The sequence below is a fragment of the Rattus rattus genome, chromosome 5 (assembly GCF_011064425.1).
Source record: "Rattus rattus isolate New Zealand chromosome 5, Rrattus_CSIRO_v1, whole genome shotgun sequence".
Lineage (NCBI taxonomy): Eukaryota > Metazoa > Chordata > Mammalia > Rodentia > Muridae > Rattus > Rattus rattus.
In genome coordinates this window covers 61,288,806-61,311,530 of record NC_046158.1, presented here as the reverse complement: position 1 = coordinate 61,311,530, position 22,725 = coordinate 61,288,806, and the positions used below count along the sequence as shown (strand labels likewise).

The 22,725-nt window shown below is 43.2% G+C and overlaps 1 protein-coding gene across 1 annotated transcript in view; it reads right to left on the bottom strand.

Annotated features, from left to right (window-relative positions):
• The window catches only part of Fam171b (family with sequence similarity 171 member B), a 55,868-nt gene extending 33,406 nt beyond the window's left edge, over positions 1–22,462 (bottom strand). Inside the window, exon 1 of the mRNA XM_032903575.1 lies at positions 22,066–22,462. Within this exon, the coding sequence (XP_032759466.1) occupies positions 22,066–22,294 (229 nt within the window). The 5' untranslated portion in view covers positions 22,295–22,462. The remainder of the gene's footprint in view (positions 1–22,065) is intronic.
• Positions 22,463–22,725: the final 263 nt, after the last annotated feature.

Here is a 22,725-nt window from a genome sequence, read left to right as displayed (position 1 = left end):
TTACCCGATTGCAGTATATGCCAACGTATAGTTAAATTTTAGGCATGCTAGTATTGGATCTGATTTTCCTCAGTTTCAAACTCTTGCCATTTCAAGCTCTAGTGGAAGGATCACATAAAACTTGGTATGCACACAGAATTATTGGTATATAGAAAGAGGAACATGCACTCTAGTCACAGGAATCAAATATTTTCATTTAAGAAGAGGTTGAGCAGGAGGCCTTAAGTGGGGAGGGGGTGCAAGGATCTCCCAGAGAAGGGGAAATAGAATAGATTTCACAGGTGGACCGGGGGCAGGAGGGGTTGGGGACAGGACGGATCTGGTGTGGGGAGGGAGAAAATCCTGGAGCAACTACTGGAATGGGGAGCGAGGTGAAAACTTACTGCAGTGGGAATTCATCACAGAATCTGGCAGTAACCCTAGCAAAGACTCCTAGTAACGGAGGGTATGGTGCCTGAACTGGCCATCTTCTGTAACCAGGCAAGGCCTCACGTAGAGGCCAGACACCGACCCAGTCACAAAACCTCCGACCTGCAGATTTTCCTGCCTGCAGAGTGTGCTGAGACCAGATCCTAGCATAATGGTCCTCGGAGAGACCAGAGAGACTTCATCTAGCAACTGCTGGAGCAGATGCAGAGTGCCAGAGCCAAACATTACATGGAGCTCAGGGAGTCCTACTGAGGAGCAGAAGGACGGATTGGAAGAACCAGAGGATCCAGGTTACACCACAAGAACAAGACCCATAGAATAAACTGACTAGAACCCATGGGAGCTCACAGAGATCAGGGAGCCTATAGGTCTGACCTAGGTCCTCAGCATATGTTATTGTGGAGTAGCTTGGTGTTCTGTGGAAACCCTAACGATGGGAGCGTGGGCTGTCCCTGATTCTTTTGCCTACTTGTGTGACCCTTTGTCTCCTGTTGGGTTGCCTTGTCCAGCCTGGATGTGATGGTATGCCTGGTCTTAATGTTGCTTCTTATATTTGGTTGGTGTTCCAGAGAGGCCTGCTCTTCCCTGAGGGGAGGAGGAGGGGTGGACCTGGGGAAAAGGGAAGTGCATAGGTGGTTGGGGAGGGCTGGGAGCATGAGGTGGAGGGGAAACTGTGGTTGGAAGAAGCTAAGGAGGAGGGTGACCCTGTAGGAGGACCAGCAGTCTCAATTAACAACCAGGCAGCATACACTACCTGATATGAGGCCCCCAACACATACAGCAGAGGACTGCTGGGCGCAGGTTCAGTCAGAGAAGATGTGTCTAACCCTCCAGAGACTGGAGGTCCCAGGGAGTTTAGAGGTCTGGTAGGGTGGGTGGAGTGGGGACTTCCTTGTGGAAACGGGGGAAGGGGGGGCAGGTATGGGACGTGGAACAGTCGGAGGGTGGACCAGGAGGGGAAAAAATCTGGAGTGTAAAAAAAGATAAAAAAAAAGTAAAAAGAAAGAATCAAAAATAAAATAAAAAATAAAAAAATAGAAGAGGTTGAGACTAAAACTAAAAGGGTACATAAATTCTAAAATCTAGAACTTGAGGTAAGAACAAGTCAGGAAGAAAGGGATGCAGAAGGAAAGTGTCCCCAAGGTTTACTTCCAAAGGAAGGAAATGCAGGATTAAAGGGAAAGATGAACGTCAGTCAGCAACTAAGAAAAGTGCGGTGCCCATGGAAGGAAGGCCCAGCAGCTCATGGCAAGACATTTTAGGTATGAAAAGACCTCTCTGGGAGCGATTTGTAAAACAAGCAGCACAGTGAGCGACAAGAGACGGCTACCGAAACACCAGCATCCGAGAAAGAAAAATCAAAACTAGAGCAAAAGTCAGAGCAAGGATCTGAAGGAAAAGCAGGACGGCGACTAATCAATGTTGGGGATTTTTGATGTGCCGAGATCTCTGTGCTTTGAAGGAAACATTTATTTAACAATTATTTCTTGGGCAAAACCTGTCCATTGAGGTGATAGGCTGTCACCAAAGAGCAGCGGAACAGAGGAAAATAACATGGATCCATATTCTATGAACAGAAAGTCCGGGAAGGCCGCAGGCAGATCAACAGGCCACTTTTAAAGAGAGTGGGAGCTTTGTGAAGGCAAAATGCTCAGCCAGGACACAAAGCCAGATCGCAGTGCACAGAAGGACTGAGCAAAGGAAATGTGTTGTGAGGAAGTCTCTCTTCCCTTTAGCAAGCAGAGGCTAACCAGCCGGGAGGGAACTCTAGGCAGGCAGACACAGACTCCAATGCTAACACAGCAGAGAGCCAGTCTGCAGCCAGGAGCACTGAACAGAGACTGATGGGAAGGGGACTGAGAACTCAGCCTCTATTCACAGTACACTGTTTCTACAAAACTAGGCAACTCCAATAAAACGTTCATATAAAGATGACTCATACAATGTAATAATTCATGGGATCCTTGCTAAATATACTAAACATTGGTACCTGATCCACGTTTGTGAGTGACCACAGCACTCCATTTGCTTTTGTTACTTCTGTCAAGCAAATAAAGTGAGTTGTTCATTTAAGCGTTCTTTGAATTGACCTGGGATGAAATGGACAGAAAAAGTCTAATTTGAAGTCAAGATTTATTTCATCAACAAACGTTGGCTAAGTAAGAACACCAACTCTGGGAAGTGCTCCAAGCATCTCACTTGTTAGATCATGGAAGTCCCACAAAGACTTGGAATATTATTTCCAACTTTAAAATGGCAAAAACATTGTTTTGCTTCTTGTTACAGAGTAGTGAAGACAGTATGCCCCGGTTCTATAAAGATGTTATTTTAAGCTATGTGATGGTGGTGCACACCTTTAATACTAGCACTTGGGAGGCAGAGGCAGGCAGATAGATCTCTTAGTTCAAATCCAGCCTGGTTCACACAGTGATAGTCGCAGGACAGCCAGAGCTATGTAGAGAGACCCTGTCTCGAAAAACAAAAACAAAATACACAAATAAATACATAAGAAAATCTTATTTGTATTCAAGCAGAAACATTTGAAATATTAAATGATATGGTAATAGCTAATAGTGAGATTATAGAGCATTATATGAACCTAAGTATAATTCCCTTGACTCAAGCTATGCCAAAAGCTCTATAGAAGCAAATTTACCCAGAACCAGGCGTACTGACTTTTATTGGCCCCCAATCTGAATAATAGTTTCTCTGAAGAAAATATACAATAGCCGGCTTTATGCATCAGTCATTTCTGGAAACAAATCATGCTATATGAAAGAAATCTTCATACTACTAAAACAGCATGTTCTGTAACCATGGCAATAAGGAGAGACAAAAATAAGCTTTGAACATTAATCAGTATGCCAGTTCTATGAGTTTAGAACCACAGCGCTGTGTCTGGAGCTTGGTTAACAGCCCCCTATGTGCACTGGCCAGAGAGCTGAGCATCAGTAAGTCAGGAAAGGACCCACCCTGACAACGCCACTGTCTACCCCAGCGAGCCTGAGAAGGCGGCTTCTGCTGCCCACCCCTCGGTAGATATCTAATCCCATAAATCTCCTTCTCAAGCGGCAACCAGAATACCTTAAAGTTTGTTCCTTAACTGGAAAGAAAACTGCTTCTTGACTGACTGTGTGGGGTCAGGGTCACATCGCACATCAGCAAATAAGAAAGTCTGGGAGTCTTGTCTGTTTTTCAGTTATGAAATGGTGGTCTCTTCATTTACCAGAAACCGTCAGCTTCAGGTCTCAACAGGTACTGCACACGGCATTCTTTCATTAATAAATGATTTTGCTAACGTTCTCTTGAGCTGAGCCTTGCATCTTCTGCACTAATGCGATATATGATCTATGATCGTTTGCCTCGCAGGTTATGTTCATGTTGAAGACCTCCAAAGCAATAGATTACTTCATAAATAATTTAAAAGAATAGAATATATTTAAATAAAAACGATGACATACCAGGTAGAAATAATTAAGTTCTGAAGAATTAAAAGGATACTTTCCAACTTTCCAGTGTCTCTCGAGGCTCACGGAGATTTCCAAAATACAGTATATAAAGCTTTAAAGATGCTTAAAAGTTTAAGTCATTTCTCCTATTTCTACCCCTTGACCTACAAATAAGTTCTGGATTGTCTAAAACTTACTAAATATGAGCAGAACATTTTGACTAAATACAGACTTGAGGGTTTGGGGTTTTGTTTGTTTGTTTTTGTTTTTGTTTTTTTGGAAGATATTGTTACACAACGTTATGTAAGGAATTACTAAGCAAGAATATAGTGATTAATAAATGTGACTTCAGTAAACTGCAAAAGAATGCCACAGAATGCTCTAAGAAGCCCCGTGTTAGAAGCCTGATCAGACACTGGAGAAAACAACACCCAAAACATGGACAGTACAGAAGAGTACTGTTCTGGAGAACAAGAAGGTCGGGAATGAAAGGGAGAAGTACCCAGGAGGAACAAACAAACCCAGAACTGCAGGACAAGTCACAAGAAACGACGAGAGGAAAGCAAGCAGCAAATGCATGTCAGGCGGCGGCTTTAGAAAACTATTATACAAGGTTCCATACGGCCACTTTCCCACCTACAACTTTTCTTGAGAATTATACAGAGACACAAAAATTATACATACTACACAAGTCAGTGACTCCGTTTCTTTGTATGAAACCCGAAGATAGTCTTGCACACATGTGAGAGGCATCCAGCATGATTCAACCCGAAAAGTAATCCTTACTGTCCATCAGAATGATCTATTTGTACAAAGAATACTATATGGTTATTCAGATGAAGTAATGTGGTATGAATGTATCAAGGAGGGAGCTCTACCATTATGATGCTGAATTAAAAAATCAGACCAGAAGGATGTAGATAACATGTCCATCTATTTCAGAAGGATGCACACAACATGTCCACCTATTTCAGTCTTCAAACAGAAAATGACGCCAGTTCCATAATGGGGGTTAGTTCTGGGGAGGGGAAAATTAATTAAGAATGGAGCTTGATTCCACGTTTAAATTGTATTTATTAAAAGAGACAGAGGAATGTAATCCAAATGCAGCACAAAGCAAAAACTTGGTGGATCCCAGTGGGGAGTACAGGGCATTGTCTACAGATTACAGGTCTGGAATCTGTCATGGCTAAGAGAACACATTTGAAATTAAAGCAGAAGTAGGAGAAGCTATTGTGATAGTGAATGTAAGCAAGAGATACAAAACATAGCTGAGTCATTTAGCCTCACTTGTACCCGAAACTGAACAAAAATTACCCACAAATACCAATGCCCCTGTTTGGTTTTGTCCTGCCAACCTTCTAAACTCACATTAGATGCATTCCTTTAATTTGGAAAGGCATATCATGAAGAATAATGTTTGATAAACAAGTCCTATGTGGCCATAATAACCCGACTTGCAGACATAGACTGAATGGTAAGTAATTTCTGAACTCTTTTAATATGTGATTTTTCATTTCAAGGAAACTGCCTAAGCATGTTGCTTTGCTTGTAAATTTTGTAAATATATATATATATATACATATATATGTATATATAATAATTTAAATTATTATATACATTTTTAAAATTATTTAAATGTACTTGCCATACCAATTTTAGGATTAAATCAGCCTTAAATTTTACAGAACACAGTGTTCTTGATGCAATCAATATAGAAATCAATCAGCTGCCTCCATTAGGATGCTAATGCCCTTCTCCGTTGTGGGGCACTGGCTGCATTACTAGAGAGAAGCATAATTTACTACTCCTTCGGGATTAAGTATTGGAGGGAAGACATTCATCTGCTTTCCAGCAGAATTCCCTTCTACAGACAGTGTTTCCAGACACACACTTCAGTGGACAAATGAAACTACCCCAACAATGCCAAAGCCAGAGAGACAAAGGCAGGCTGTCGAGCACTGTGGTTTTCTTATTTAAAACGCCATCTTTTTCAATAAGTTTTCTAAAGGGCCAGGGCAGCTTTAATTGGCTTATTTGTATGCTGAGAATACGGTTAGCTCAAGCTACCATTTCCTGGACAGGAAAAAAATGAAAGACAGAAGCTACTATTGTTTGATTCAGTCCTTTCTTACAAGCCAATCTATCCTCTCAGCAAAACAAAAGGAATCCACGGAATACCGAAAAACAGGCTCCTGGATGAATTCCTCACCAATTTTTTGCTTTTCACATGTATTTTCCTTGCTTGCTTTAGGTAATGTTTCAAAGACAATGTTGTTTCTAGTTTTGGGTTTGTTTGTTTTTTTTTTTTTTTAAGAAAAACAGTAATAATTCTATTCTATAAGATGATTTAATACGTTGTAACAGAAACATACATATTCTTTTAGAATGGAAAAATAAAACCACACAAAAATCTAGTATCACATAAGACATTTCCTTTTCAGTTCATTTCAACCTTTTCTAACAGAATGTTATAGAATAAAAATTGGTAAGATTAAAAAGACTGTCATAGTTCCACAATATTTAATTTCCTAAAAAAAAAAAATCATCCTTAGTATGTATATATAGTGGCAAGCATGAGGGTTCCTTCCTACAATCCCAGGAAGGGGGAGGGGTCCAGGAGAGGGTGGGGGGCTGCCATGCATTAACGGCCAGCCTGGGCTACAGTATGAACTCTCCTAAAACAAACAAAAGCCAGTAGTAGTAATTCTTTGTTGGGTGTCCACTGGGTCCTACATGTTTTATACATATCGTCCCTATTACTACTGCCAGTAGCTGTCCATATGTCTAGCTCTTTGCTTGTAGTTCACCTAAAAAACATAAGATAACGTAAGAATGTGAATCCCCTGTGCCAATCTATGTCTCAGCCCCAACATGCATGTTTCGACCCCCAAATCTCATACCCCTGAATGATTTCTCAGCCACCTCCATCAAACACAGAAGCTTGTGCAAGAGTGCAGAACCTAAGGTTGGTGCTGACCTTAGCGGAGCCCAGCCTCCTCAAACCCTAGGTCAAGAGAGCTCTCGTCTCATCTCTTCCTGTGCTCAAAGTTCTTAAACAGCTCAGATCTACCCTTTCATCCCTATCTAACCTTAAAGCCCTACAGTGTTGCAGAGTTAGCCACTCAGTTTCATAAAGTATCCAAAATCAGCATAACTTTGTGACACCTTTGTGACACACAATGTATAAACCTGATACTTGGTGGCTATGGAGGAAGGATTAGTATACTAATTTGCAGCGTATATTTACAAATGTGTCTTAAGAGCCTGAGGCTCTTGAGCAGTGTTTTAAGAAGGTGGGGGGCGGGGATGCAAGGATTTCTGTTTAGAAGAAAGAATCCTAAGGACATCTAAATTAGCCCTGTAGAGGGAGGAATGGTGGAAGAGAGAAAAAGGAAGAAGCATGAGGAAGGGGACAGGAAGCCTTAGCTTGGACCAAAAGGCAACAAAGTAAGGGATAATAAGAAGTTTTGTTTGGTTTGGTTTGGTTTTGTTTTGTTTTAAAAAAAGGAGAAGTAAAAAGAAACAAAAATGTAGAAGTGGGAAAGAACCTTCCTCAAGAAGGGCTCTTAGCTTGGTTAGGTACTTGGAGATAATCAGTGAAAACCAACAGTCCTCAGTCTCAACGCCTATCACAGGGCCAGCGAACTCATCATCCCCCAGTTCACCATAGTGCCATCAGCATTTGCCCTAATCTCGTAAATCTGGAATAAAACCCTATTAATTAAAAAGCACTTTGGAGCCATTGGCGTGCTTCTCATGTAGAAGACCTAGGAGATGCAGTCCAGAGCCTCGCGCTAACGAGCAGACAGACAGTTACCACTGAAGCCCATTCAGCCTGTTTCTCAGCCCTAACGTTAGGCACTGTGGGATATAAAATCGGTGAGTACGTGTTTACGATCTAAGGAAACTGACAAGCTTTAGAGGGTGAGTAATGGAACTCTGGGAAGGGAGACTAATTTAAACAACTTATTATCAGATAAAGGCTCTGAGTGATTTGTTGAGAGTTTGTTGTGAGTCAGCAAATGTTGTGATGGTGTCAGGATTGGATTCTGCTGGAGCCAGGAAGGAGAACGAAGCAGGACAGGAATGAAGGGAAGAAAACACCATCAGATTTGAAATCTGCATAGCATAAAAACCATATGGAAAATAACATAGAAATAAGACTTTCTGGCCAACAGCCCTACCAATCCAGGCGAGATCTGCTGATGCAAAGATAGGAATTCATCCTCGTGAGGAATCCAAGAAGGCGATTTATAAAAGCAAACCACGAAAGAGAATCGAAGTCATCCAACCAGACCTTAACTGATGAGACAGCCACTTCAGTACCTGACCTTCCTCTTTTCTGCTCACAGAACACCGGACAGCAGGTAAAGACCCAGGTTGAAGTCACCAACTCCATCACAAACACAGAAGGATGGGGATAGCATATACGGAAGGTGGGGAAGAAAAGAATAGTGCAAATATGTATACATCCACCATGAAAGTTGTACACAGGGCAGGAAAATGGCCCGAGGCTTCTGAGATGGTGACCAAACAAAAAACCAACAGGAAGCAAGGCCGAGAGTGATACAGCTGGAACACTGCCTTAAAGAACACTGTCTTCTACCCAAAGACTATACATGGACTGACCCTGGGCTCCAACCTCATAGGTAGCAATGAATATCCTAGTAAGAGCACCAGTGGAAGGGGAAGCCCTTGGTCCTGCCAAGACTGAACCCCAGTGAACGTGATTGTTGGGGGGAGGGCGGCAATGGGGGGAGGATGGGGAGGGGAACACCGATAGAGAAGGGGAGAGGAAGTTAGGGGGGTGTTGGCCTGGAAACCGGGAAGGGGAATAACAATCGAAATGCAAATAAGAAATACTCAAGTTAATAAAGATGGAAAAAAAAAAAAAAGAACACTGTCTTACCATACTGGTGGGAACGCAGGCATAAACGTGCTATGTGTACCGGTGTCACAGTCAAAGAGAATCTTATGAATCCACCACACACACAAGCTGTAAAACTCACCCATTCATTTGTTGTGTTTTTTCTTCACTAATTTTTACATTGCCCTTTACCAAGATTTGTAATATTTGTTACATTCCAAAACTTATTTATCTGCTGAAAGTTAACTAGGTATTATGAGAGTGAAGCTAAGTATTTTTAGGATGAAAACTCAGATGTGTACAATTTTCAAATGGTCCTACAGAGCAGGGCAAGTGCATGCATATGCACGCATATTCATGTGTGTGCATGCATGTGCATTCATGCATGCATATGGGTCTGTGTGTGTGTGTAAGGATAGTCACTAAGAGAGGTAAGGAAATATGGTAACATTTTAACATGTGCTCTATCTCGATAGTGTATGTGAATATCCACCACTCTGTTTCAATTTTTCCACATATTTACAAATATTTATTATAAACAATTGTGAGGGCAAGTAGTAGAGGGCAGATGGGAACCTCTATCATAGTAGCAATATGGTGAAATCTTATCCTTATATTAGAATTATATTCTTTATGGAAAAAAAGCCAGGAAGATGCATGGCACAAGGTTGTTTGAATTAGAAGACAGAGACATAGGGAGACCCAATATATTATCACCAAAGTTCAAACAGATGGAGCAGGGTTTGGCCAGCAGGAATGGCTGAGCAAATAAAACAGCAGGAACAGACATAAAAAACACTGTGACTAGATATTTAAAAGCAGGGGAGAACCCCGGACTCCATGATGAATTCTGAGTCTGGGTAGGATGATTGATAGAACAGTAGAAATAGAGGTCTAACAGGGCTAGGATGATGTCTTTTCACTGCTTCGATTAATAACTGACTCGCGCCTATAAATAACAGTTCTCCCTGTCACTGGGGCGATGTGGTATAACCTTCCCTTTAGCTCCTGAAAGCCCAAAAAGACAGCATACTATACGTGTACCCTGAGAAGCCTGGGCCCCAGCCTGAGGGAGAACAGCCGTAATCTGCCCATATGCTTCCCCAGAAAGCCACCTGCTTCATGTCTCAGCTTCCCCCAGCCTGGAAGATTTACAGAACTTAATGGACTTTTTCAAAATGTAGGAACTGCTTTAGCGGGAGCCTTAAGTGCTAAAAGAAAAACTATTCAACCTTTCTCTCCCTTTCTAAACTGTGAAGCCCATAATAACGGAGCTCTTCTGTCGTGTTTTAGCACCCAGACTCCAGGTATGCTTAAATGAATAACTGAAAAGAATTATATATATATATTATATATATATCATATATATATATATACCTTACGTCATCAGTGTATACCTTACAGTCAATTTGATAACTTTTATTCAGCATTACAAATTTCCAGCTATGTGCACATCTGTAGCCTAACCTGAAACCAAAGAAACTTCATGAGCAACATTCCTGATGCATCATGGGTCTCAAGAGCTCCCTCATTCAGCAGAAAGAGGCACTGCTATGCAGAAAACTGTATTTTGTAGGAAGTCCCACTCAGATACCATAACAATAATAAGCAATGAGGTCCGGGGCTGCTGACAGGGAAAGAAGGCAAGTCAGGTGTTTTGTGAGCGGCAGCCGGCTGGTACATGGCACACAGAGGCGAGAGGGAGGCGTTAACAGACACCAAGACACTACCTGTTTCTGTTAGGTTACGGAGAGGACTGACGCTAAGACTCTGACATGTGATCAAGGCCACGACACTCCCGTGCTGCTGACAGCAGAGAGAGATTCCTGCCATATGTTAGCGTGCTGGCTCGTTTCATGTCAACTTGACACAAGCTAGGGTCGTTTTAGGAAGGGGAACCTCACTTTTCTCATGTGAGGTTCACCCTGCTTCTAGCCCATCCTTTCTGCTTCCTGGTCTGAAGAAATATGAACAGGCTGTGCTGCGTGCAAGGTCCTGTCACCAGGAACTGGGGACCAGAGCAAGCTCTCCCATCCTTTTGTTTTGGATACTTTATGTATTTACACTTCACATGTTATCCCCTTCTCTCTCCCCCCATACCCCTTTCCCCTGTTTCTATGAGGATCTCCCACTCCCACCCACTCACTCCTACCTCAACACCCTGGCATTACCCTACATTGAGGAAATGAGCCCTCACATGACAAGGGCTTTTCCTCCTATTGATGCTGGACAATGATATCCTCAGCTACATATGTGGCTGGAGACATGGGTCCCTCCATGTGTCCTCATTGGTTGGTGGTTTAGTCCCTGGGAGCTCTGGTGAGGTCTGGTTGGTTGATATTGTTGATCTTCCTATGGGGTTGCAAACCCCTTCATCTCCTTCAGTCTTTTCTCTAACTGCTCCATTGGGGTCCCCTTGTCCGGTCCAATGGTTAGCTGCAAGCATCCTCATCTGTATCCGTAGGGCTATGGCAGAGCCTCTCAGGAGACACTCATGTCAGGTTCCTGTCAGCAAGCACTTCTTGGCATCAGCAATAGTGACTGGGTTTGGTGGCTGCATGTGGGATGGATCCCCAGGTGGGTTTCTGTTATGGAGTTTGTCACAGCCATGAGACAAGCAAGTATACAGGTATCATGCATGGTATTTGGCAAACAGTACCAACTCGGTAAGTTTGTTTCAAGACAAAATCATTTAGGGCTGGGCATGTAGCTCACTGTAAAGTACGTTAAGGCTCTGGGTTTGTTCTTGCATACTGGTTTTGACTTGGGGTTTGGAGGCTGGACTGGTTGGCTGGTTGGTTAGGATTTTGGGACCTCGTGTAGCCCACGCTATTTTATTTGTTTTGTTTTTTGTTTTGTTTTGTTTTTTAAGAAGCCTGAGGGAGATGTTGATAGTGTGTGATGTGGTAGGAAACCTAAACTGCAGTCTTAGACACGATGAAGCAGAAGTGCCTAGAATATCGCCACACGAATAGCTCAGGCAATCTTAGCACACAAGGATTTAAGGACATTTAAGCATTTATACACACCGTACATTTATGACACTGAAGTAGACAAAGATACCTCATAAGAGAAAAACTGAGAGCCAAAAAAATAGTCAGTAAAGTAGAAAAAAATATAGCTTTTTGGTGATGAATACAAACATATTTAATAAGCAGATATTACAAGACCCAACAGCTTTTCATAGTAATATTAAAATGCAAAGGCAGTTTTTCCATTTAATTATTGGACAGCGAATTATTGAAGAGTTACAGATTTTCTGCATTTCTGGGAAGAAGTGCTATTGAGGGAAGAAGTGGGAGAAACTGAGTCAAGACATTTTGCTCTGCCTTTGCCAAGCCCGCCTCTGAGCCGCCAGATGCATGCTGGGCCCACACACTCCGTGCAGGCGTCCTTATATACCGGAATCACTGGAAGTGAAACGGCCAGAGGGTCCAGGATTCTTTAGGGGCATCTCCATCCTTATGACCTATATGTCTGCCCCCCACATTCTCTGAAGCCGCAGTTTGACGCAGTCTCAACACACTCTTGTTTATCTTCACGTTTCCCTTCAAATGCAAGAATAATTTCTGCAAGACACAGTCCTCAAAACAGAGGCCACCTTCACAGAGCCTTTCGCTCCTCACAACATTAGCTTTTCCAAATCCATTAGTAATTTCTGAAAGCAGAAAAGGCGTGAATTTCAAAAAGTAAGAAAAATATGCTCTGCTGAATTTAAACATGGTGTTAGTTCCAGTGCCTGGCACACTGCTTGTGGCAGAAAGTGCTGGTTAAGTCACAGATTTAAATCTCTGTGCGATGAAGTTACTGCTGTGACCTGCAAATTGTTTAAAGACCGAAGCTTAATAGTTAAGTATCGAGTTTCATAAAAGCCTTCTTTGGGAATGTCTAATGGCTGGGATTAGCCATTATTTGCTGGAACTGTTTGGGGCTTAGACTCGGGCCTGTGAGAACCTGAAGACCAGAGCCATCATCCCAGCCTGTATGAAGGTTATTCGCTTAGTCTCAGTGACCATCGTTCTGTGAGATAGCCAAGTGACGGAGTTTATAGCTGCTGACAAAGTGACAGGTTCAGGGGTGTAAGGTGCCTATAGCAGCTTACTGTGGAACAGAACCTATACAGAAACTGAACCCAAGTCTTATGATCTATCAAATGGGCATTATCTTTTGGCAGCCATTGTGTAAACAGAATCGGAAAACCAACACGGAAAGAATTGACCACAGGGCTATGTCCTAAGAAAGTGATGTTTTTAAGCCTTCTGGGGGAATTGCGTATATCTCTATCAAGCATTCACACTGGGCCCGGCAGTTTTGCAAAATTAATAGAAAAATTCACATGTTGAGAAACATAAAATATCATCTGAGTCTGAATGATGCCTTTGTTCTCTTTCCAATGAGACCATTTAGAAATGTTTAACTAGCCAGGGCATGTAGTAGTAGTAGTCGTCGTCGTCGTCGTCGTCGTCGTCGTCGTCGTCGTCGTCGTCGTCGTCGTCGTCGTCGTCGTCGTCACAGTAGAATAGTAGTAATAATAGTAGCAGTAATCATTTTATTCATTTACATTTCAAATGATATTGTCTTTCCCAGTTCCCCCCCCACAAATCCCCCATCCCATCCCTCTCCCCTTTGCCTTTATGATGGTGCTCCTCCACTCACCCACTCCCACCTCACCGCCCCAGCATCCCCCTACACTGGGGCATCAAGCCTCCCCAGGTCTGAGGGCTTCTCCTCCCACTGATGCCAGAGAAGGCGGTTCATAACCTTTGGAGTACTGGGAATTTCCTTGAAATTCTCCTAGGCATTGAACACTGGACAGCTGATGATGCGTCCCTTGTAAGGTTCTCCACACCCTTCTACTGGCCTCCCTAGAGCCTCTGCAGGATAAAGGGTGCAGAGGCAAAACAAACCAAAATGGAGGGTGAGTCAGGGTGACAATGCCAGAAAGAGGGGCACGAAATCCTTCACATACACAAGAAAGATCCATCATGGAGGGTGTGTTTCTACTTGGGGCCACTTAAGTCACAAGAAGGTCACAATGCATCCAGGGACCTCTCTATGCCCTCCCGGTGTTCACTTCCCTCACTGAGCAAGGTTCTTGAGTCACAAGACTTCTTCCCTACATGAAATACTATAGTACAGAAACAATTTTAAAACCCACATCTGTTTGACTCATAAACTTGAAGCGGGTGTTAGTGAATATTTTAAATTACAGGAAAAACCCACTCTCTCAGATTTGCTAAGAATTAAATTAGATTATCACTAACTTTTTTATTGTTTTATTGGCTATGGTAAGCACCAGGTGATACAATTTCTTTGACGGACGCATCTCAGTCCATATTATTCACTTGTCAAACATCTTCAGAAAAATATCTTAAGACATATCCAGTCTAGTCCCAGAGGCCCTGATGCCCAGGACACTTCAAAGACTCAGACCCAAATACAAGCTACAGTGAAAATGCCTCAGATTTCACCGTACAGTTATGTATTTTAAATTTTTTATATTGCTTCACTGTAAACTAAATTTTAAAAGATCATGTATATCATACATTACTGTAGTTTTCTCACATGCAATTATAACAAATGTGGAACACCAATTAATACTAAGAAATGCTGAGCCAGACATACGAGTTTATCCCGATAATCCCAGCTACTCGGAGGCTACACCGGGACAATTACGAGTTCAGGGCCGGCCACCACAACTTAGCAAGAGCCCATGTCTAACTACACTAAAGGCTAGCGTAGTTGACGCGTGCGCCTAGAATGCTCAAGCCTTTGAAACACAAAATGAAAGAAGGAAGGAATAGGAACAGAGGGAGGAGGAGGAAGGCAAGGAGAAGAAAACGTTATATAAACCATGGCTTTTCTGCTAAACTTCCAGAATCCAACAGAACAGATATATTATAAACTATAAGCTGGAGCCAGGTATGGCGGTCCATGCCTTTGATCCCAGCCCTGAGGAGGCCGAGAAAGGTGACTGTGAATGTGCGACCATCAGATCCCCATACTGAGTTCCAGGCTAGACAGGGCTACAGCGTGAGACCCTGTCAGAAAACGAACCAGAACAGGACAAAACAGGACCAGGCCGGTGACAATGCCTTCTACTCTAACACTTAGGAGGTAGAGGCCAGCCTGCTCTACAGAGCGAGTCTCAGGACAGCCAGGGCGTACAGAGAGAAGCCATGCCTCAACAAAGAAACTAACTAACTAACTAAGTAACTAACTAACTAACATTAACTAACATTAACTAATTTTAAAAAATTTAAAAGCAGAGGACAAAATATAATTTTGTGTACATAACCTTGCAAACACATTCAGGGGTACATATGTAGTCATATTTTCACTTCACAGCACGTGCTTCACCATTAACCCATACACAGTTTATTCTGCTTATTTAAGCAGCCGAATGTGCTTGTCATTGTTGGTGCCACTTCTTCCTTTACATGGTCTCTGTCTACGTCACGTTTACAGCCAATGGGTATTCATCTGGTAACCCTGCCAACCCTGCCTTGGTCACCCAGACATCCACAAAACCAATCCTGTTAGTGTGACAGAAACATGGCGTGTGTTTATTATTTTGAAGAAACATAACCCATCCAATCATCCTGAGCCACATTCGGATAAGTTAATTTGGACTGTTTCCCAAGAAACAAGGGAGCCGGCAGAAGGAACAGCGTCACAGCATCCAGTGTATCTGCATTCTCTGGTCGGCTTCTGAGTATAATCAGCGCAGTAGGGAAAATAAATTTCCAGTATACCTAATTAATAATCTATTATATCTTGTTATATAAAATCTATTATATCTAATTATATAATAACCTATTATGTCTAATTAATAATCAGAGGTCTATTTAGCCCTCTGTTGCTATCACATCCCTAACTACAAAACAACAGGACAAAGAAGCGCAGGAAGAGATCTGGCTGTTGGAATAGTGGCATGAATGGCCGCAGCACGGACTTCTTCCTGCTTCACCTAGAGCAGGGACTGAGGTATAAGGCAGGCCTTCATACCCTGAGCCCTGAGGTGAAGCCTATAGACTATATACAGCCTACACGTCTGCAGGCTCCCAGCTGGCCAAGTGATCACTAGCTTTTTGGTCCACAGACAGGAATGATAATTGGGTTGGCCCAGTGAGCAGAACTCTAAATTTCAGCAGAACAAATGAATTTAAAATCTATCTATTAAGCCAGGAGTAGTGGTGCATGCCCTCCAGAGACCAAAGCAGGAAAATTATAAATCCAAAGCCAACCTGAGTTACATAAAGAGGTACAATTTTTAAAAGAAAAAAAATCAAATATATAAAATATATAATTTATGAACAGTTTTTACTAAAATTTCTAAATTTAATTGAATTTCTAAGTTCAGTTTTCTAAAATTGAAGTACAATAGACCTTGCTACTGACAGAATTTTATTTAAATTTTAAAAGATTCCCTCAAGGAGTGTAAAACACAGAAATCTACTGCGGGGAGTGGGGGGGAGGGGAGGTCGGCATGTTAAAAAGAAACTGAAATGTCATTCATAAACGAAATTAATATCAGGTCTGTGCAAGATGTCAAACTTTAACACAGAGAGCTGGCTTCAGGGACTCGAGATGCCGAGAGGCACCATGTGTTACGGAGGCCAGAGGCCAGCTTTGGTTCATTAGGTACTGCAGCGAGCTTGACATGCTGGAAACGACGGGAAGTGACTGCCACTTCTCGGCACCCACCCTCCATGAAAAAGCACTGGGAAGAGCCCTCACCCATTTTATGCGCAAGTGAATGGGCTTTATATTCGCAGGCACCATCAAGCAGATTCAAGAATACGGGAGCCATAAAAAGCATTTAATGCGGGTTGGGGATTTAGGCCAGTGGTAGAGCGCTTGCCTAGCAAGCACAAGGCCCTGGGTTCGGTCCCCAGCTCCGAGAAAAAAAAGAAAAAAAGAAAAAAGAAAAAAAAAGCATTTGATGCGCAGAGATCTATTGCCTTGGACATGTAGATGATACGTTCACTAACGGCCAACTCAAAAGGCATCCCGAAGTAGAACCTTCCGTTTCGGTTTGGTTTTGGTTTTGGTTTTTTGGAACAAGATCTCCCTGTGTAACCCTGCGTAAACCAGGCTGGCCTCAAACTCAGAGATCCTCCTGCCTCTGCTTCCAGAATGCCGGGATTAAACGCATGCATCACCACCATCCAGCCCCAGAGAAAAGCTGTTTGTCTAGCTTATGTTTCCTTCAGACACTTAAAGGCAGAGCTTTTATAGCTCTAGAAAAGCGCTCCCAAACACGGGTAGCACCGCTTGCAGACGAAAAACATCGCGCGCATTTTCTAGCAAAGGCAATTTGGACAGAGGAAAACGAAACAGTACACTAGGCCAAGCAAATGAACAATAGTACTGTGGCTGACCCAGCAAGACAGAACTTTGAAAGAGGATCAAGTTCAATATTTATATTCTTGAGGGAAGAGTTTTTGTTTCAGAAGAAAAAATATTTGGTGCAGTCTCTGATGAGTCATATTAAAGAACGCTGCAAAAAACCACCACAAAACTAACTGAACTCCAACTCAACACAGTGACATGTGTTTCTCCACCTGTAATCAACGTCCATTAAATGTTCCCTTTGGTTATTAAAATCCTGGAAAGAAATCAGAATCACCCATCTGGGAACGTGGCCTTTACAGCACGAGTACTTCTAAATGAAACCATTTCTGATCTTACTTTTCTTACTGACCTTTCAGATTTCTTGACTACAAAAAGTAAGTGGTCATGTTTTCACAGATGAGAGATTTAAGTAGAAAAGAAAAAGAAAATGATGACCACTGGGAACAAGAAAGGCACAAGGGGATAAAGCAAATCAAATGTAGCAGATGGGAAGGGAGTTATAATGCTGTATTACATGTTGGAACCTTGCTAAGAGTACATGTTAGTAACTACAAGGGGAAGGCATGTTCGCTCTCTTGACTAGAGTTAACTATTTCATTCTGTGCTTCAGAATATCAGAGTACTTCAGGTAGATACTGTACGTTTTTCATATAAAAATAATTTCAAGTCAAGTTAACAGAAAAGTATAATTCTGTAATTTAATTAATCATTTGATTGAGATAGACCCCAGACACACAGAATATTGGGTAATATTCAAATATTAAAGTATACCGTTTGACCCAACCATACCAGTCTTGGCATTTATGATACATCAGAAAACATATCCATCCAAGGACTTAAGAATGTAGCGGCTTTAGTCACCAGGGACAACCCACACAATCGTAACAAAAGGAGCAATAAGCCAGACTCTCAATTCTCAACTCTCAAAATGGAATATTATCATCAATAAAGAGAAGTCAACTACTAATGTACTAGAAAATTAATGAAATCGATAAAAAATGTTCTAAAGTTAGAGGAGCTAAACACAAAAGGTGAAGTGACAGGGAAATCTGTACTTGAAGTTACGTAAAATGTTAATTAATTGAGAAAGAAAACAACCAAAACAGCAGAGAACTCTGGGTGAAGAATGGGGATAACTTAAGGAGGAGACGGTGGAGAACTTCCCACCATGACATAGATGGTGCATGTCTACTGGCTACATGCAAAGACCTATCTATCAAACGACTGTGGTGAAGTGTCCATTTATATACGTGTGCCCGTCATCGCAAAAAAGAGCGGAAAGAGAAGAGCCACGTATTAGAAATGGAGAGATGTTGGCGAAGCAGTATTGGCAGAATTTTGAAACTAAGTGACTGGTACAATCTATCGCGCTGATTATATGTATATGATGTATATGTATATGTATACACATATGTATATTATTTTCACATATATATACATATATATATGTATATATATATAACCAAAATACATGATTAAAAATTTCCAGACCAAAAAATATGCTTCTTAGAACTTTGTGTGCAAGCACGTTTGGGAAGAGCCCTGCCTCTGTGCTCCTTCTCGTGGGGAATTTAATACCACTCATTGTTTTCTCCAGTCCCCTTGCCTCCAGCTCCACATGTCTCCTACCTAATGGGCCATCAGAGTGAATATGATATGGCCGTTTCAACTTCCACCAGCTCCCAAATTATTTCTTTGCTAGTCCCTCAAATAGCTATTTCTAGCAAACACTGGACACAGATGGCGAAATCAGGACTTCTGCACGTGCTGGAGGGAACAAAGGGTCCTGGCAGATCCCAAACTTGACCTTCCTTTTCTAACACTCTCTGAAGACAATATTCCATAAGTTAATGAGAAAGTGGAACCATGCTTTTTAAAATCCTGATATTTTGAAGTAAGGAGTTCGTTTTTTTTAACCTTTCTTATTTATCAACAACACAGGGAGATTTTCAGAAGAATGAAGTGCAGAGAACAGCCACGCAGGCTGGTGGTCAATATCTTTGCTAAGACATCCTGCAATGTATTTTAGTTATCTAAATTTTGCCAGAAGAAAAAAAGTTCACTTTTCACAGTTCATATCCAAGGCATGAGAAGCGGCACACAGAGGCAGAGGACACATCAGGCTCAGCCACAACTATTTAAAGGTGTAATACGTTAATACCGACCTGGGTCACAAGAGGATTATAAGCTCACTTAAGTTAGGAATCTTCTGGACAAAACCTAGGAGTTGCCTCAATATCAGTGTCAGTCAGTTCTGTATGGACAGCCTAAAGCAAACGCTGAAGCTAGCTAACATTAAGGATCCAAGATTACACACTTCATCATCTACGCTTACAAATCTTTTCATATAACATTTATTTTTACACAAATTGTAGCAAAGAACTTTACAAGATGTTAACTATTTAGCAAACCCTTGGGAAATGAGTGTTCCCCAATGCAGCGTGATCCTCCACCTCGTCCCTCACTCATCCAACAAACAGATGAATGTCTAGACATGCCAAGTGCTCCCCTAGGTGACAGAAGTACAGCAGTGACCACAACAAAGTTTATGCCCTAATAGGCTTACTGAGGAGGGTCTGTGGCATGGCTCAGCAGATCAAGGGATTACCTCCCAGCCTGGCAGCCTGAGTTCAATTCCCAGGGTCCGTGTGTTAGAAAGAGACCCAGCTCCTGCTAGTTGTCCCCTCACCTCCCCATGCATGTGCTCTGTGGCACCTCCACCCCTACAACCATACATACATACACAAAAACAAATAAACAAACAAATAAACAGGTTATTTTAAAAGACGTTCGGAGGATAGCGGGTGAGGGTGAGGGTGGGAGTGGGGATAAACCAGGGCAGAAGAGGCTGCAGGTTAGGAGTCAGTGTGCATCCTCAGCCACTTAAGCTTCAGAAGTCCATTCAGAGAAAGCAGGAAGTACAGAAGTCTGGCAATTGTGGTTTCCGTGAAGAGAGACAAGGCAAGGGCTGCAGGAGATAGAAACCAGAGGGGCCAGGTGTTTTTATAGAAATGTCTATCTGGGTAAGAAACAAAGGTTGGACTAAGACCCACTCACTCTGGAGATCACAGTGAGTTCAGGGGGCATCTTAACTTTATCTGTGCATGGGCTGTAGCACTGTTTCACACACCATCCCAGTAACTGGCCGTGAGTTGTTCTTGCTTGCCACTGGACAGGGGGTTAGAGTGTGTCTGAGGAAGACACCACAGCCAAGCTGCTCTTCAGACCTTAGTGTGAACTGTTGGACAGCAAATGCTTGACCTCAGTTAACGTAAAAATAATCCCAGAGATTGACAGCTTCATCCCAAGAAAGCATCCTTTTCCAAATACCCCTCACGAACACAGAAAAGTAGTTTAACTTTCACTCAAAATACAAAAGTTTCAAATCACTGTGCACTTATTCATAATGTCCATGAGATCACATTACGCCATGGTGATCAAAAAGATCGGAAACCACGAAACTCGCCAACACTCTCCCAGACTCCCCTCCCACTGATCGTGTAAGGAATCACTTTTGTTATGGAAACACCATCTCCAGCTTTCTCAGGAGCCTCAGGCACTCCATGGCACCACCACGTTCAGATACTAAAAACCCAGTAAGAAGCAAATGCACCTTTCCATCTTAACCACCTTTGAGTGTTATCCATCGGTTTAAGGGCTGTCAGAAACACTGGCTTTCTCCTGTGCACTTTGATGATTGCATCCCGTGCTCAAAGCTCTCCAAGAAATTAAATCATCCGGGCTGTGTCATGAATCACAGCTGGCAATGCCTCCGAACTGCTCTCTGAGGATGAGCGAGCTATCTAAACTAAGATGCTGATTCCACTCGAAAGAATTTCATTTTTAGCATCTTCTATAATGTTACTAAAGCAGATTTTAAAACAAACGATAAAAATCAGTGTTATAACATTCATCTTGGGTTTGTGAAACCTCAGCCCAGTACCCAGAAAATTGGTGGGGTTTCTTATTTAAAAAAAAAAAAAAAATCTCCTCTCTTTTCAAAAGCCCAGGCAGAATCTACAGCGTAGAAGATGACTAATGGAGTTAGGGGCTGGGGCAAAGCTATTTAAACGGATAACCCAGCTCTTCGCTTACGGGAGAGCTTTAACTGAGGAAAGGGGAAACAGAAAATAGAGGACTGGGATGGTCATATATACTACACCCGTGTTTCATCACCCCTACCGAATGAGTCAAGAGATGGCTCATTTAAGTTACACTACAAGAAGATTCCCCTCAGGGGGAGGGGCTATGCTACCCAAGCATCACTCCAAGCTACCCTACCTGTCTCCCTCCCGCTCCCTTCCTTCAACGACAAACTCCTGTTTCATTGTTTTGGTTTTTTTTTTTTTTTTTTTCATCTTATTGTACCAAGTGCATTTTTTTTTCCTGTTTTTGCAAGCCGCCTTAAACCTTTCCTGGGGTAAGAAGAGAGATATAAAAAAATAAAGATTACCCCCCCCCGTTCTAAATTTAAATACAGTAGGCAGGGAGAAACAGTGCAAAAGCTGTGTGGGTGTGCATGGCAAGACTGTTTGCTCAGTATCTAGGAGAGGATAGAGAAGCAAATGCTAAAGGGATTTGAGAGCGTGTGCGTGTGTGTGTGTGTGTGTGTGTGTGTGTGTGTGTGTGTGTGTGTGTGTGTGTGTGTGTGTGTGTGTGTGTGTTCAGAAAGAAGAGGGGGAAAATAAAATGATTACTGGAAGCAGGCGCCCACCGTGACGCTACTTACCGCCCACCCACCAGCCCCGGACCCTTCTGAAGCCCACTGCAGTGCTCTGCGGGGAAGAATTTCCTTCCTAGCAAAGAGCGAAAGGCCGAACGGGCAACCTGGGAAGACGCGGAGGGATTGAAACCAGCAAGGATAGGCTAAGCAGCGATGAGGAAGGAGCTAAGGATCCCGCGAAGCCAGACGCGATCGTCCGCACAGATGTAAAACAGGGCTGGACTGCAAAGACGTACCTGGAACCACCAAAGTAAAGGATGCCCCAGCCACCTCCATCCTCTCCTCCTCCGCCTCCTCCCGCTGCCTTTGCTCTTGCTGCTGCTGCTGCTGTTGCTGCTGGATGAGGCTGAGGTCGGAGCGGCTGAGTTCGGCTCTAGCGGCCGCGGGGACGAGCCGCGCCTTCAGCAGCACCGCGGCCAGGCCGAGGAGCAGGGCGCAAGAGACGCGCCGGCAGAGCCTCGCCATGGCGAAGAGCCAGGGAGCCACGGAGGCATATTGCGGGGCTGCGAGCGACGGCGGGCGCCAGGGCTGCGGATCCCGGCCGCGCCCGCTCGCTCGCTCCCCCTCGCGCTGTCTGCGGCGCACAGCCTCGGCGGGAGGAGGAGCGGGCCTGCAAGAGGATGGCGAGCCCGCTTTCGCATCCTCGCGCACGTGACTGCCGGGAGGGGCGAGCGAGGGACTGGGCCCTGCGGCTACCCCAGCAAGTGCCCCGCCAGGTGATGCTGGTGCCCAGGCGTTTAGCTAGGCGGAGACTAGCAGGAAAGAGTTTCGAATCCTTAATCTTTACCGAGGCAGCAGAAAAACGTACAAAGTGGAATAAAATTCCTCCCACTTGACCCCGAGGTAGAAGGGCGCATCGATACCTTCTAAAGCAGTGAGACATTCGTGGTTCAAAA